This window comes from Vicugna pacos, chromosome 6 (genome assembly GCF_048564905.1).
Source record: "Vicugna pacos chromosome 6, VicPac4, whole genome shotgun sequence".
NCBI lineage: Eukaryota > Metazoa > Chordata > Mammalia > Artiodactyla > Camelidae > Vicugna > Vicugna pacos.
Window position 1 is genome coordinate 30,644,562 of NC_132992.1, and position 13,956 is coordinate 30,658,517.

The 13,956-nt window shown below is 52.8% G+C and overlaps 1 protein-coding gene across 2 annotated transcripts in view; it reads right to left on the reverse strand.

Moving 5' to 3' along the window:
* Positions 1-744: 744 nt before the first annotated feature.
* TEP1 (telomerase associated protein 1) overlaps positions 745-13,956 on the reverse strand; it is a 35,669-nt gene continuing 22,457 nt past the window's right edge. The window contains exons 27-55 of one of the 2 annotated variants that reach the window (XM_072962754.1): positions 13,725-13,904; positions 13,182-13,274; positions 12,774-12,906; positions 12,487-12,637; positions 12,102-12,235; positions 11,809-11,897; positions 11,418-11,532; positions 10,741-10,981; positions 10,420-10,543; positions 9,467-9,492; positions 9,253-9,352; positions 8,882-9,037; positions 8,525-8,737; positions 8,129-8,282; positions 7,811-8,023; positions 7,029-7,189; positions 6,682-6,795; positions 5,610-5,717; positions 5,099-5,231; positions 4,939-5,015; positions 4,703-4,835; positions 4,430-4,566; positions 4,152-4,276; positions 2,970-3,113; positions 2,723-2,819; positions 1,728-1,833; positions 1,443-1,627; positions 1,211-1,315; positions 745-980 (exon numbers count right to left, since the gene is read on the reverse strand). In XM_072962754.1, coding sequence (XP_072818855.1) covers positions 858-980; positions 1,211-1,315; positions 1,443-1,627; positions 1,728-1,833; positions 2,723-2,819; positions 2,970-3,113; positions 4,152-4,276; positions 4,430-4,566; positions 4,703-4,835; positions 4,939-5,015; positions 5,099-5,231; positions 5,610-5,717; positions 6,682-6,795; positions 7,029-7,189; positions 7,811-8,023; positions 8,129-8,282; positions 8,525-8,737; positions 8,882-9,037; positions 9,253-9,352; positions 9,467-9,492; positions 10,420-10,543; positions 10,741-10,981; positions 11,418-11,532; positions 11,809-11,897; positions 12,102-12,235; positions 12,487-12,637; positions 12,774-12,906; positions 13,182-13,274; positions 13,725-13,904 — 3,870 coding nt within the window. In that variant the 3' untranslated portion in view covers positions 745-857. Of the gene's footprint in view, positions 981-1,210; positions 1,316-1,442; positions 1,628-1,727; positions 1,834-2,722; positions 2,820-2,969; positions 3,114-4,151; positions 4,277-4,429; positions 4,567-4,702; positions 4,836-4,938; positions 5,016-5,098; positions 5,232-5,609; positions 5,718-6,681; positions 6,796-7,028; positions 7,190-7,810; positions 8,024-8,128; positions 8,283-8,524; positions 8,738-8,881; positions 9,038-9,252; positions 9,353-9,466; positions 9,592-10,419; positions 10,544-10,740; positions 10,982-11,417; positions 11,533-11,808; positions 11,898-12,101; positions 12,236-12,486; positions 12,638-12,773; positions 12,907-13,181; positions 13,275-13,724; positions 13,905-13,956 lie in introns of both variants that reach the window. The other variant, XM_031672977.2, reaches the window with a different exon arrangement.

Consider the following 13,956-nt stretch of genomic DNA (forward strand, 5'->3'; position numbering starts at 1 on the left):
CATATACAAGTCCTTGAACTCCTGGATACAAAAGACTCTTAGCCTTTCCTTAACCTGTAGAAAGGGCCTCAGGGAACTTCCTCTCCCATAAAATAGAACTATAGGAAAATAAGTTTCCAGAACTTTGAAAGTCCATGGTTAGTCCACGTGTGGGCACTGTTTCACCTTTCAACTCATTTTAATCTTTGTGAACATCAATTTGAGAGGCATACCCCTTTGTGATCTCTTCCCAGAATGCAAATTATCATACTGATTCATGCTTGCAAGTCAAGTGGCCACCGCTGCTCTGTCAGAGGCTGGGAAAGCTAGAAGACTCACCGTGCTTTCAGAGCCCTGGCTCCTCACTCCCATCCAGGCAGGTAGCTCCGGGCAGATGGGGCTGTTACTTTGAGAGGAACCTAGCATCGTCCTAGTTCTAACCCGGTTCTTTCCAGCCCTGACCAGCGGCACAGCTGAGCCACTGTTCCTTCTCTTCCTCTTTCTTGAACAGGTGAGAGGTCTTCGAATCTCTATTCAAACTAAGTGCTGGTCAACATCACTTTCATTCCTCCCCCTGGTAGGAATGTTATCTTAGGGTACTGGGGCCAGCAAATGACACCAGAATCCAAAGAATATCTATTAAAGATCTGGTTCACTTTCTTGCAATTCTAGGAAAGATTAACGTTACATCAGAAAGAAACATCAGAACATCCATAGTCTTCCTTCTTGGTCCAAATCCACAGGAGAACACAGGCAGGACTGCACTTGAGGTTTTCTGACACTTTATTTTATATAATCGGAGAAAGAAAGTAGCCACTGGCGTCTTCCGGCTTTGCATCTCTAGCACAAGTGGTCTCTTTGCCCTGAGTAGTACGTCTTCATTCCCAGGACAGAAAGTATACGTTGCCCTGTGTGTCTCCCACCACGAGCTGCAGGGCAGAGTTAGGACCCAGCCAAGGCTCCACGCAGCTCACTGCCCCTTCGCATTGGAACAGGCCCAGCTACAACGGGAACAAAAACGGGAGGTGAGGGCTCCAAACCTGGCGCATTCTTACTAACTTGTTTTTCTCTTTGCGCTAACAACTTTTGTTTAGAAACAGGTGTTAGTTGCACACTACTGCAAGAAGGATAGAAGAAAACAGAATTTTGATCTTTTCCCCTTTTTTATCCCGAGTTTGCTCTATGACATCCCTTCAGCCCTCCTTACACACACACACACACACACACTTACCAGCTGCATACTGGGTCTCTCCCACAGTTTAACATCTCTGTCCTTTGAAGCTGTCACCAGCAACTCAGGCAGCACGTGGAGGGCTGTGACAGGGCCCGTGTGAATCTCAGAGAGGAAAAGGATGAGGTATGGTGAGTTCTCAGTGGGCCTCCTCAGTCCAGGAAGCACAGAAGTCTGCTGGGCCGGACCTAGAGCCTCCTCCCCAGTATTGTGCCCTTTCCCTCAAACTCACCTTTCTGCGCTGCCGTGTATTTAGGGATGGGACTGTTGGCCATATGTCAGTAGGTATAGATGGATCTGTCTCTGGAGTTTCTACTTTTTTCTGCCAGATATTATCTGTGGTCCATTCTCCTTCAGCAGTGCATCTGGCTAGGTTCCACAGCATCCCATCAGAGCTGGCACACAAAAATGAGGACTCTGCCATTTCAAGGGCAGAGTTAGGTTTCAGGCTTCGAAGGATCCACTCTCCTCCCCCAGGCGATCTCCAGATTCCTCAGGCCCTCCCATCCACACTCACCAGATTCAGGTCTGGCCTGAGTTACCGATATGAGGGTCTTACTAGGATTCTCTAAATTCAGATTAAATTCCATGCACTCTTCCAACTCTCCTGATTCCTTTCGCCTCTGTGAAAGGATAGATCATTTTGTTTTGCCTATTCATAGCAATTACTGCTGCCCAGACAGAGCAACTCTTTTCTGCTCTGGGCTGGTCAGGAGTTTTTTAAGCGGTAAACTAGCTACAGGAAAGTACACAAACCTTAAATGGACATCTTGATAAAATTTGACACATGTATACATCCATGCAATCACTGCCCAGATCAAGATGCAGGTCATCTCCATCACCCTGGAGAGCTGCCTTCATAACCTTTCCCAGTTAACATCAGCGTACCACCACCCCTAGAGCTAACAATATTCTGACTTCTGTCACCAGAAATTAGTTTTGCTTGTTCTTGAACTTCATTTAAGTGAAATCATGTAATATATACTCTTTTATGTCTGGCTTCTTTCATCCATCATAATGCCTATGAGATATGTCTGTACTGTCCAAATACTGCTAATACAGTGGCAAGACAAGAGAGACATGAAAAAAATGCAATTAAGAAAATTATGTTTATGGTTTCCCATGATTCTTTTTTATTAATTAATTAATTTATTAATTAAACTTTTTTATGGTGAGGGAGGTAATTTAGGTTTATTTATTATATATTTTTTTAAACAGAGGTACTGGGGATTGAACCCAGGACCTTGTGCATGCTAGGCATGCACTCCACCACTGAGCTACACCCTCCCCACTCCCATGATTCTTTTAAACACTAGAATCCTTTTCTGTATCAATGACATCTTACAAGGAAACCCATTATAGCATGCTCTGAACCAGAGCTGCTCCAGCTGAAGGAAGAGAAGATTGGGAGCCTTTCCCTTCCTTCTTCTTATCCTCCATCATGGCCCCACGGCTTTAAAATAGTGATCCTGAACAAATATTTGTTTTAACACACACACAAACAGAACTTACTGAGAGAGAAAAAACTCTAAGGTGCATTGACTGCAGGACAAACACACCATAGTCCTGGTGGATGGACAGCATCATAGGATGGTCTGAATAGCTGCTCCTGGTTTACAAGAAAGAAAGCGGCTGAACCCAGGAACCCTTCTCTGCAAGACCCCAGTGTTTGTTCTAATTTAGGACCAACCTCAGGTTAACCACTAACCCACTTTTCCTCTTTCTCCAGCCTGAGAGGAAACAGCATTTTGGATCTTACCAGATTACAGAGGGAGCATCCCCCAGCTTCATGTGCAGTAATTGCAAATCCGCCTTGGCCAAGATGAGGGAGTGGCCATCAGGGGCCAGGCTGACACCTGTCAGGAACCCTAGGTCCTCCTGCAGAACTTGGTTCAGGTAAAGACTGTAGCTCAAAAAAGGTACATGGACAGAGACAGATCCTACTTTAGCTCGCCTCTCTCAGGCACCTCAATTCCCCAAGAATTCCTCAGTAGTAAAGTATAATACAAGATGCATCACTTTCACTGCAAATTCTGTTCCTTTGCCTGCTTTTCTTACATTAGCATTTATCATACCATCACCTCACTTGTGCAAAGTAGGAATCTCTCACATTCTTGTCCCTTCCTTCCCTCCTGACCTCCTACTGATCGATGAGCACTATGGATTCTGTTTGCAACATATGCCTGAATCTCTACCCCTCCTCTCATCCCCACCGCCCAGGTCAGAACCCACATTGTGTCTTCCCTGGGCTATAGCAACAGCTGTACCTTTAGGATCCCTCTACTACTATCCACCCTAATTTGGCCACTGGCGTTCTCTCTCTAAAATTCAGGTAATTATTCTGCTCAAAATTCTTAACCCTGTGCCCTCTACAGCCTGGCCCCAGTTTTATCTTTTCAATCTAATTCCCCACCTCCCACCCCCAACTCCCACCAAGAACCCAAAGGCTTGGCTAGACTCAGAATACACCATGCACTCTCATGCCTCCATGCCTTTTGTTAATGCTGCCTTCTCTGCCCTTACTGGTCCAAAAAACTCCTACTCATCCTTTAAGCACAACCTCAAATAGCAACTCTTTCATAAACAGTAAGTTTCTTATATTCTGCAGCCCCAGGAATTTTATATTTATATCTTCGTTACAGCAGTAATCACTCTGCATATTGTTGGCAGTTTACTTATATGCACATTTCTCTACTGTGAGCTTCCTCAATTAAAAAATTCCAATCTGGTTCATACTGCCTGGCCCAGAGCTTAGCATAAAAGTAGGCACTTGATAATTATTAAATAAATTGACAGGACCAGGAGCAGAAAACAATTTCGCAGGGGACTTTATCCTGCTTACTAACTAACATCCTGTTGACCTAGTTCAGAAGTAGAGAAGGGTAATCTGAGCAAAACTGCAGGTGTAATTATATCCATTAACCCAGCCGCCTCATTTCACCTGAAATGTCTGGGAGTTGAATCCATCCGGAGTACCACTCGCCACTCGCTGACTTGGTTATAAGCACTGACAACAATCAAGGTGTGTGCTGAGGACCAGAGCAGAGCACTGATGGGGCCTGGAGCCTAGTGAATACAAGTCTATTTCAGTATTTCTGAGGACTTAGGATGAACCTTCTTTCCCCTCCATCTATGCAGCCTCTAACCCCACACAGATCATCAGACACACAGCCCGGGCAGAATTCACATGAACAAAGGACTGGGGTTGACCCAACTCACCTGTGCGGTGGCCACAGCCTTAGCTTCCTGCCACAAGGTTAGTTCCCCGGCCTGATTCCCAGACACTGCTACGGAACCATCTGGGGCCCAGGCCACAGAAGTGATGGCTGCAGGACTCCTGGGTATATACGTGTCATCTGGAGAAGAAAGGAAGTGACTGATCAGGAGCTGGACCACTGCTGGGATACAGGAGGATATCAGGCGACACCTGGTCATCTTGGTCCCGCTAACACACCCCCCCTCACACCCTGCCTCTCTCTACGCCTCACTTGCCTGCTTCTTCGGGGACCTGCCAGAGCCGTATGGAGCCCTCCTCTGAGGCGGTCAGCAGGAGGCCTGAGGTCTCGGAAACAGCAGCCGCACTGACCGGGCCACTGTGTCCCAGGAGGGTGTGTGTCTGAAACACCTAGGCGGGAAGGATGGAGGTGGAATGGGGGGAGCTGACAGGTCAGACGGTCCCAAATACATCCTCTCCACTTCTCCCCACCCTGTCCTCTCGGGGAACTCACCAAGAGTGGATGCCACAACCGTGTGGCCCCATCCAATCCAGCAGTCACCACCAGAAGCTCCGACTCCGGCTGGCCGGCTGACGAGACACAGGGACTGAGTCAGAAGAAGGGGAGACGGGAAGAAGCAGCGGGGAAGGGAAGGCGGCTGACACGTCATTACCTGTCCGGGGCTCCAGGGCAGCCGCACAGTGGCTGATGGGTCCACAGTGAGCAGGGATGCTGGTCATCTCCACACCCTGATGGTCCCACACTTTCAAGGTCCCATCCCGGCCGACAGATACCACATGCCCCTCCTGCCCCAGAGCACAGGATCAGAGAAGAGTCACACTGAGCTGGACATGGGAATTATGACTCCCCTCACAGAGGTGTGGGCTGAGCATTCAGGGCTTAGAAGATGTCAAAGAATGAGGACAACCCTGGGACAGTGTGGCTGGGAGTCAGGACCACAACCCTGCCACAGGGTTGTGGTACTGACATGCTGTGTTTTTATGCTCTCCCTCCCCTCCCACCAACTCTCAGTCTCAATACCCTAAACCTGCTCTAATCCAGATGCAAGCATCGCACTGTTTATACTTCTTTCACTTTGGAGATTAGATACCCAGTGCATCGAGTCTCCCAACCCCCGTTAGCCTTCCCAGAGACCCCCGGTGAGCTCCCCATCGCCTTCTCACCACGGCCACCACGGCGCTCACGGCACTCTGATGACCCAGGAACTGACCGAGCTGCTGTCTGGACTCTGGGTCCCATAGCCCCACAGAGCCATCACTGGAGCAGGAGACCTTCAGAATCAGAGGGTAGAGGAGTCGAATTACCAGCATCCCTCTAGCATTTCTGTATACTTACCACCATAGGGTGGAGGGCAGTAAGACTTGTGATGAAGAGCAAGGGCCATGCTGGGTTCAAATCCTAGTGCCACCATTCATTACTTTGTGACCTAGGGCAAGTTCATTTCTCTGGACCTCAGGTTTCTCTTCTATTCGACCAGGATAATGACAGTGTACCTTCTGATGGGGGCTGACGCATCTATGTAAAGCACTTAGCAAGCTGCCTGGTACACAGTGAGCATTGAATAAAGAGCAGCTACTGTCCTTGTTACTAACGTAGTGTCAGTCAAGAAACAAAGATGAAAAGTCTGCAACACCATGAAAAGATCTGGCTGCCGAGAAGTTGGAGCAGGGCAGACTATGACTAGTCTATTCAAAACTGATACTCTTATTTCTTTTTGAGAACAACAGAGACCCTGTATCAGAAATTAGGCTTCACCATCCCTGAGGGCATAATTTGAGATTCATTTTTGCTTTAGGAGCAAAGAAATCGCAGCAGTTCCCTTTACCTGCAGGAACAGGGCATCCTAAGCTCTTGCAGAGACAGTTCTGTGTTCTTGTTAAGAGCACAGGCTTTCTTATGAGAAAGTCTACTGGCTCAGCTTCTTCCCTTACATGACCTTGGAAATGGTCTTTAATCTATCTGAGCTCAACATCCATGTCTATGAAATAGAGACAACAGCTCTTTACAGGGTGTTGTAAAGACTAAATGAGGCAATACATGTTAAGAGCTTAGCCCAGTGTCTGGCATATACTAAGTGGTAAAAAAATGTTAGCTATAATATTGGGTGCTGGAAAATTATATTAATGCCATATAATACTACATTATAAATGAGGGTTAGGAATAGGATGGGGTGGGGAGTGCTGTCCTCCCCAGGAACCCTGCTAAGCTTTGTGCCACCCCCGCCCCTTCACTCACCAGGAGGTTGTCTTTGGTCCAGGCGCAGCCAGTGACCCAGTCTCGGTGACAGGCAGAGAAGGAGCAAATCAGAAGAGGGGCTTTGGGTGTCCTCACATCCCAGCAGAGCAGACTCTGGTGGGTCCCAAGAGAGGGAGCCGTCAGGACCGCAGGATGGAGGTAGGAACACCAGGGCCATTGTAGGTGAGAAGTTTCAAGAAAAGAGGGAGTATCAAGGAAGGAGGGTGGACAGACCCAGCACAGGAGGTTCAACAAAGCAAAAGCCGGAGGAAGCAGCAGGAAACGATCAGGAATGCTGGACCAGAGTGTCTGGGGGAGCACAGGGGCTGCATCCTTTTGCGGCTCACCCGATCCCTGCCCCCGGTAGCCAGGCTGCATCCATCGGTGCTGAAGCTACAGCAGCTCACAGGGCCCTCGTGTCCCCGGAGCTCAGTGCCACAGGGAAAGTCTTCTGCCTTTTGTGGCAGTGTCAGCAACTGCCGGGGCCACAGCCGCACAGTGAAATCCTCTGCATTGGAAAAAGGGGGAGAGGAAGATGTCCTGAAAGAGGAAGTGAGACCGGCCTGGGAGGTCAAAGACAAAGGCGATCGTGGGGGCTGAGGATGATGTCTGAGGGCACAGCTCCAAGGGAGGGACGCTGTGAGTCACAGGTTGTGGGGACGCCCTGGACAAGGGTCAGTCATCCTGTGAGGACGCAGGACAGGAATGCCAGGCACTCCCAGCTCCGGCTCTGTAGCTGTCTCTTTCTAACTCCCCACTGCACCCCACTCCCTTCCTCTTCTAAAGTGCCTCCTATCTAGGGAAGAAGAAGGCCAGTCTACATTTTCACCTCAACATCTCTCTCTCCTCCTAAGGGAAACCCATCCTTCGACACAGCACAATCTCCTACTGGACAGAAACTCAAAGGGTCACAAGGATTACAAAGAGGTCCCAGAATCAGGGTTAAAGAATAAGAAGAAACAGTCTCAAGTGACTGCAAGATAAATGCTTTTAAAAGCACTTTAAAATTGTAAAATAAAGTTATATAGGTGCGTATTTTCATGTACACACATACATATAAATTGAAGACAGATGTTAGCTTATTTAAAATAAACAGTGACTCACAACCCTGCCTGCTGGCCAGCCGTACCTGAGGCAGCAGCCAAGAGTTCCTGGGAGGTGGCCAGTCCCAGGACGGGCTTCCGGTGTCTGGACAAAAGCCAGAGGGCCTGAAGGGAGTGTCCCTTGAGCATCCAGCCCTGCAGGGTCCCATCTTCGGCACCACTCACCAACACCTTAGGGCTGAGCCAGGCCAGTGCAGACACTGCCACGTCTACTGCTTGACATTGAGCCTCCTGGGAATCTAGAGAATGAGAGACAAGAGCGTAAGATGCTTGGGAAGAGGGCTGGGGTGGGCACGGGGGCTCCTTCCAAAGCTCAAACACTCCAGCCCTTCTCCCTCTGGTACCTGAAGGAATTCTGTAGACTCGAATGCCATCTGCTCGGTACCCAACGGCCACACGATCACCATCTGGGCTGAGAGCCACAGAGAGGGCAGGAGAGAGAGCAGGAGAACCTAGGCACCCACGGGGCCGACCCAGAGACCCGGACCACACCTGAACCTGAGGGCCAAGAAAGGGCCTTAAAGACAGCCTGCCCCACCCCTCCCCCATTAAAGTCCTCCTTCCAGATTTGTCTCTCGTCTCCCAAGAGCTGCTGTGCACACACCCACACCCTTCTCCCTGTAGCTTGCACCAGCCAAGCTCCCCCAGTCTCCCCAACAAAGGCCCCGTCCTCACCCAAATATCCCCACACCTTTGCCACCCCCTCCTCATTGCCCACCACCAGCCCTCGGTCACCTGACCTTGCCATCCTCTCCGGCCGTCAGTAACTGGCAGCCCGCACGCAGGAAAAGGGCAGCAGCCACAAAGCCGCGGTGGGCAGGGAAGGCAGCCAGCCGTGCCCCTTCTTGCCAGGCCCACAGCTCCACCATCCCGTCCAGCCGGCCCACAGCCACAACCCGCCCAGGCACATGGAAGGCCAAGGTACGGACAGAGGCTCCCGGGGCTCCCAGTTCCTGCGTGGGGAGGTAGAAAGTGGAATGTCAGGGCCTGCTCTCCACCCAAACCCAGAGTGACACAGGATGCAGGTGTCTGTCACTCCCCACCTTCTACTCCCACCCTCCTGTGCTCCCTCCTCCAGGGCTACTGGCCCCTCTCACCTTGGTGACTTTGAGCCCGTCCACCTGGAAGAAGCTGAAGCTGCCAGCCCAGCTTCCAATGGCTACAATCTGCCCCTCTGGGTGGAAAGCAATGCAGTTCAGGGGCTTGGGACAGGTGTGCTGGGAGGCCAGCTGCCCATGGACTGTGTCCCACAGCTGGAGGAGCGAGAAAGGGAGGAGGAATCAGAGTCTGAATACAGATGCCTGAGTGTCTCCGTCCCAGAGCTTCAGGGGCCACCTGGTCCAGTCCCCTGCCCTCAGCAGGTAAGCAGTCAGAGCCCCTGCCCCACTGAGAGCAACCTCACAGGGCTGACTCCGCGTGGGGCCACTTCCACCTGCATGGCCCCCGGCCCCCGGCCCCCGGCTGTTACCTTCAGGCATCCCCCAAGGCACACGGTGGCCAGCAGCCGGCGGTCTGGGCTCAGGCAGCAGCCAGTGACCTGGTACTGGTGAGCCTTGGTCTGGAGCACCCTACCCCAGGGAGACAGCGTCAGAGCCACAGGCTCCCTCCCCTCTCCCCTCCCCTGGGCTTCCAACAAGGAGACACAGGGCAGGGCGGGGAGAGAAGTGGGGAGTGGCACTTACCGGCAACCATGCTGCAGGTCCCAGAGCTCCAGGAGCCCATCAAAGGCAGTAAGAAAGAGGGTGTCATCCGAGAGGAACGAACAAGAGGAGACCCCATCACAGCCACTCACCACAGACCTCTCCTCCTGTGACAGCGAGCAGGAAAAGCACACTCCGGGTGCTCCCCGACCACCCCGTGTCCAGCCACTCCGTGCCCCAACCAGGAAGGAGGCAATGGCAAGAAGGGCTGGGCCCTTGTCCCGTCACATTCCCTGCCTGCATCTCAGAGAGTGGCCCTCTGGGCCCACCTGTTACCAGTGCAAAGCTTTGGGCCCCCTTCAGACCTAGGCCAAGCTCAGGTTCAAGTGGGACCTCATGATACAAGTGAGGTCACATCTTCTCCCCAACTTCAAACCCCGTATGTATCCCTAAGTCACAGATTTTGATGGGTCTGTGGAAGTAATGACACTATACACATGCATATATATGGGGGGGGTGATACGGGTGGACAAGGAGAGAGCGGCTGTGACTGTGGGCCCACCTCCCCAGCCTAACCTCTCCCACCCTCCCTTAAGCCCCCTCTGCTGTGATCATCCCCAGCAGTTTACAGGAAACCTTCCCCAATGGCTTTGCTCAGGCTCCTCACTCAGCCCGGAATGCCTGCCCATCTCCAACCTACGTCCTCCGGTAAGCGCTCACTCAGCTCTCACCTACGTCACATGGCTGTGTTTTGGTTCCTTTTTCACCTTGTATGCCTTAACTTTCAACAAAACTGAGGCTTGGTGGGCACAGACAATGTCCTAAGCTCTGTGTTCCTTGCTCTGCTTAGTACGGTGCCTTGAGTAGAAGGGAGACAGCAAATATTTCCAGCGGGAAGGATTTTCTGACCAAGCCCTTGAGATCTGATGTGAAGGAAGTAAGGCTGTGAATCCAGCAGGTGCTAATGGCTGGGCTGGACTTGTCTAGGGCCCTACCTGCCAGGTTCTCAGGTCCAACAGGTAAACCGTCCCATTGGCAGTGCCCACAGCTGCTCTTTGCCCGTTGGGGGAGAAGGCCACAGCCGTGGGGGCTGAGGAAAGTGCCAGGGACAGGCTGGAGCTGGGGGAAAAACAGCAAGAAAGGGAGGAAAGGAGGAATGAGGGGGCAGGAAGCGGACAGGAACTCGTTTCTGCATTTCTGCGCCTGAGTCCCCCTCTTCTCGGTGATTCCAGTCTGTTCTTTTTTCCTCCAGTTTGAGAGAGGGCTGCAGCGTGCTCTTTGGTGGGCTTGCCAGCATCTGGGGTCAAGGGCTTTACCTTTGCTGGCGCCCCAGGGTCTGGGGTTTGTTAAGCCAACGTAGCGTGTGCTGGGGGTGCCATCGCTGGGAGAGCTGGCGGGCCTGGCGGCAAAGTGGCGAGTCCAGAGGCTGGTTGGCGGCCTGCTGGTGCAGGAGCAGTGGGTGCTGGCTGAGGACTGGAGCCTGCTGCCTCAGGAAGGTGTGAAATACAGCAACATCAGCCTCAGGAAGCTTCTGCTCCTCTTCGGGGACTGAGGAAGCTATAGAAGAGAGGTACCATGTCACTGGGAGCAAGCGGGACCCCCATTAACCCCAGCACCAAGTCAACCATATGATGGGTCTAAAATGGTAAGTCTCAAGGTGTGGCCCTCTGGTCCCACATCAGGAACATCCTTTAAAAGTACAAAGCTTTGGGCCTCCCTCCAGACCTAGGGAACCAGAATCTGGGGACCATGGGATTAGCAATTTAAACAAGTTTCCCAAGTAATTTTACACCCACTAAATAAAACGTGTGAACCGCTGGTTTAAGAGACTTAAGCAAAAGGTCTCCTAAGAATCACTTGCTTAGCATCTTGGCATTCTCAGTTTGGAATAGAAATTCAAGTGTGCTTTCTATTATATCTCGCTCTGAGCAGGCCTCCCACACTCCCAGGAGCCCAGAGCTCAGAGAAGATGCCACTCAGTAACTCATCTCACCATAGAGGGCATGCGCCTCCAGGAGCCGAGGGATCAGGCCCAGTTCCAAGTGTGCAGCTACCACGTGGAGACTGGTGAGGAACATTGCAAGAAGGCCCCGGTTCCCACTCTGGAGCTGAGAAAGTCAGATTGGATTCATTAGGGATGTGATGAGGCTGGTGAGGGGGACAGTCCAGTCTTGCACCCTGCCTGTGCTGCCAAGATGTAGTCGTAGGAGCTGGGACAAAGGACCTGAAGGGGGAAGGCAGGAAAACCGAAAGGAAAAAGGTAGAGGGAGCTTGGGTGGAGGGGTTAACAGTGGTGGAAATGGTGGTGGTGGTCAAAGAGGAGACGGCAGAACAGCCAAAAGCCATTCCTTGGGAGAAGTTGCCTATAGGATCTGGGGACTAACCAGGTGATAAGGCAGGTCTCCCAGAGCTTCAGGAGGGCAAGTTCGGAAGGCACCTGAGGCATCAGGGTCACACGTCTTCCAGAGCTGAGCTGCAGGTGTGGGTCACAGGAACAGACTTGAAACGGACTGGGCCCTGAAGCATCTTCAAAGATCACATCCCTCAGGCTACAGAGAGAGCCACCCACCCGCTGGGGTGGCTAGGGGCCAGCCAATGGGGAGCCCCAAGTGGGTGACCCCGGCCTCCAGGCCCAGGCCCTGTGCTCAGCGCCCGGGGTTAACAAGGCTGCAGTCACCTGCGATGAGGATGTGCGCCATCTTCTCCAGCTCCCGCCTCTTCCCATAGCGACACTTAGCTGCTGTTCTCAGGGGCCCATCAAGGAGGCAAAGCCGGGCGCCAGGGCGCTCCAGGGGGCCCTCCCCTAGCAACCTGACCCCGTGTTGGGGGGAGAAGGCAGCAGAGAAGAGGGAAGAGTCCTGTCAGTGAGCATCCTGGCACAGCTGTGGGTTCCCATTCCCACCTCAAACAGTGGCAACCTGAGTGACAGCCATTCAGGGTCTAGGAGACAGGTGTCGGGGCTATCCCGAGGGAAGGGGAAGAAGAGAGGCTCACATGGGGCCCTGGCTCAAAGACAGGGAGACACAAGAAGTCAGTGGAAGCTCAGCTGGGGGCACCCGTACCTGCGCAGACTCTGGACGAGGTAGGCAAACGGGCCCATAGGGTAAGGGTCTCCAGTGTTACCAGCAGCCACTGCTTCTTCCCAGGTCTTGGGCCCCCTGGGCAGCATCCGCCACGCACTCAACACTCCATGCAACTGGTCCACAGTCAGACCTGAAAACCCAAGTTCTCTGAGGCCCTAAACCACACAGCGCACCCATCCCCACGACACCTAGTCCCTCCTTGCACTGCTTGCTGAGACCCAAATACAACCAAGGTCATCCAACCCAAGCCCATTCCAAGCACTGACCACTGCGTGTGACCTCAAGAGTGGCCAGAGCTTGAGGAAGGACATCGGGGCCATGCTCTTGCTCCAGGGTGCCCAGGATGTGCTGCAACAGCAGGGGGATGGTGGCAGGCAGGGTCTGGAGTCTCTCGGACACCTGGGAGAGGAGGAGGAGGGGCTGTGGTCAATGAGCGGATGGGGAAACACAGCTTTGGTTGTGGTCAGGGAGGGGCAGCAGGAGAAGCGGTGGGAAGGGAGGAAAAGGAAAGAAAAACTCGGGGTGAGGGGTCGTGAGGATGGGGAAGGGTGATCACAAGGTGGCAAAGGATGAGGGTGGGAGAAAGTGAGGGACGGGGACGAAAGAGGCTGAATGGAGAATGGGAAGCAGGATTAGGATTTGGCTGAGGAGTGAGGCTTACATCCTCAACTGACCTGCTCATAGAGCGTGAAGAGCCTCAGGTGATCAGTGACCAAGCGCAGGTAGAGCGGCAGGGCTGAGCCCCGCTTCACCAGCAGCAGCCGCATCTGATGAGACTCAGAGGACTCAGGGCGAGCACCAGAGCCTGCCCACAGCCAACCGTCCGCCCTGCCCTCCACCCCGGCACTAATCCCACTGCGGGCAGTGTCTCCTCTGAGAGCCCCCACCAGGGCAGAGATCCATGGCACTGCCTCAGGACACGGCCATCCCTTCCCTATATGGCTCTGCCCAGCCCGCCGTGCTCTCATGGAAATGCCAGGGTTCGGCCAACCCCACTTGGCAACCACAGCTTCCTCCTCACCTTGCCCAGACAGGCCCTGGAGAAGCCATTCACCGGGGGAAAGGATTGGGTGATATAATTATATACAGAATCACAGTTATCTTATTAACAACTTCCCCTGGCACAGAGTTCCTGAGAAAGTGGAGGAGTTGGTCCCAGGGTCCTCCCAGCTCCCAGACACACCCCGCACACCGACCAGCCCTGGCCTATGTCCAACCTGGTTGTTAAAAGGTGACTCCTCCAGCCGCTTCCCATACAGAGCCAGCTCCTCTCGCACCAGGCAGGCCCGGGCAGATGGCTCCAGGGGCCCCAGGGCCACCACACGGGCACCTTGGCTCTGCTCTAGGGTCTCCCTCAGGCCTGAATCACTAGACACGCTCAGCACCAGGTGCACCCACTGGGGTATTTGGGCAACAGGGTAAGAGATGAAGAAGGAAAAGGAGGAGAAC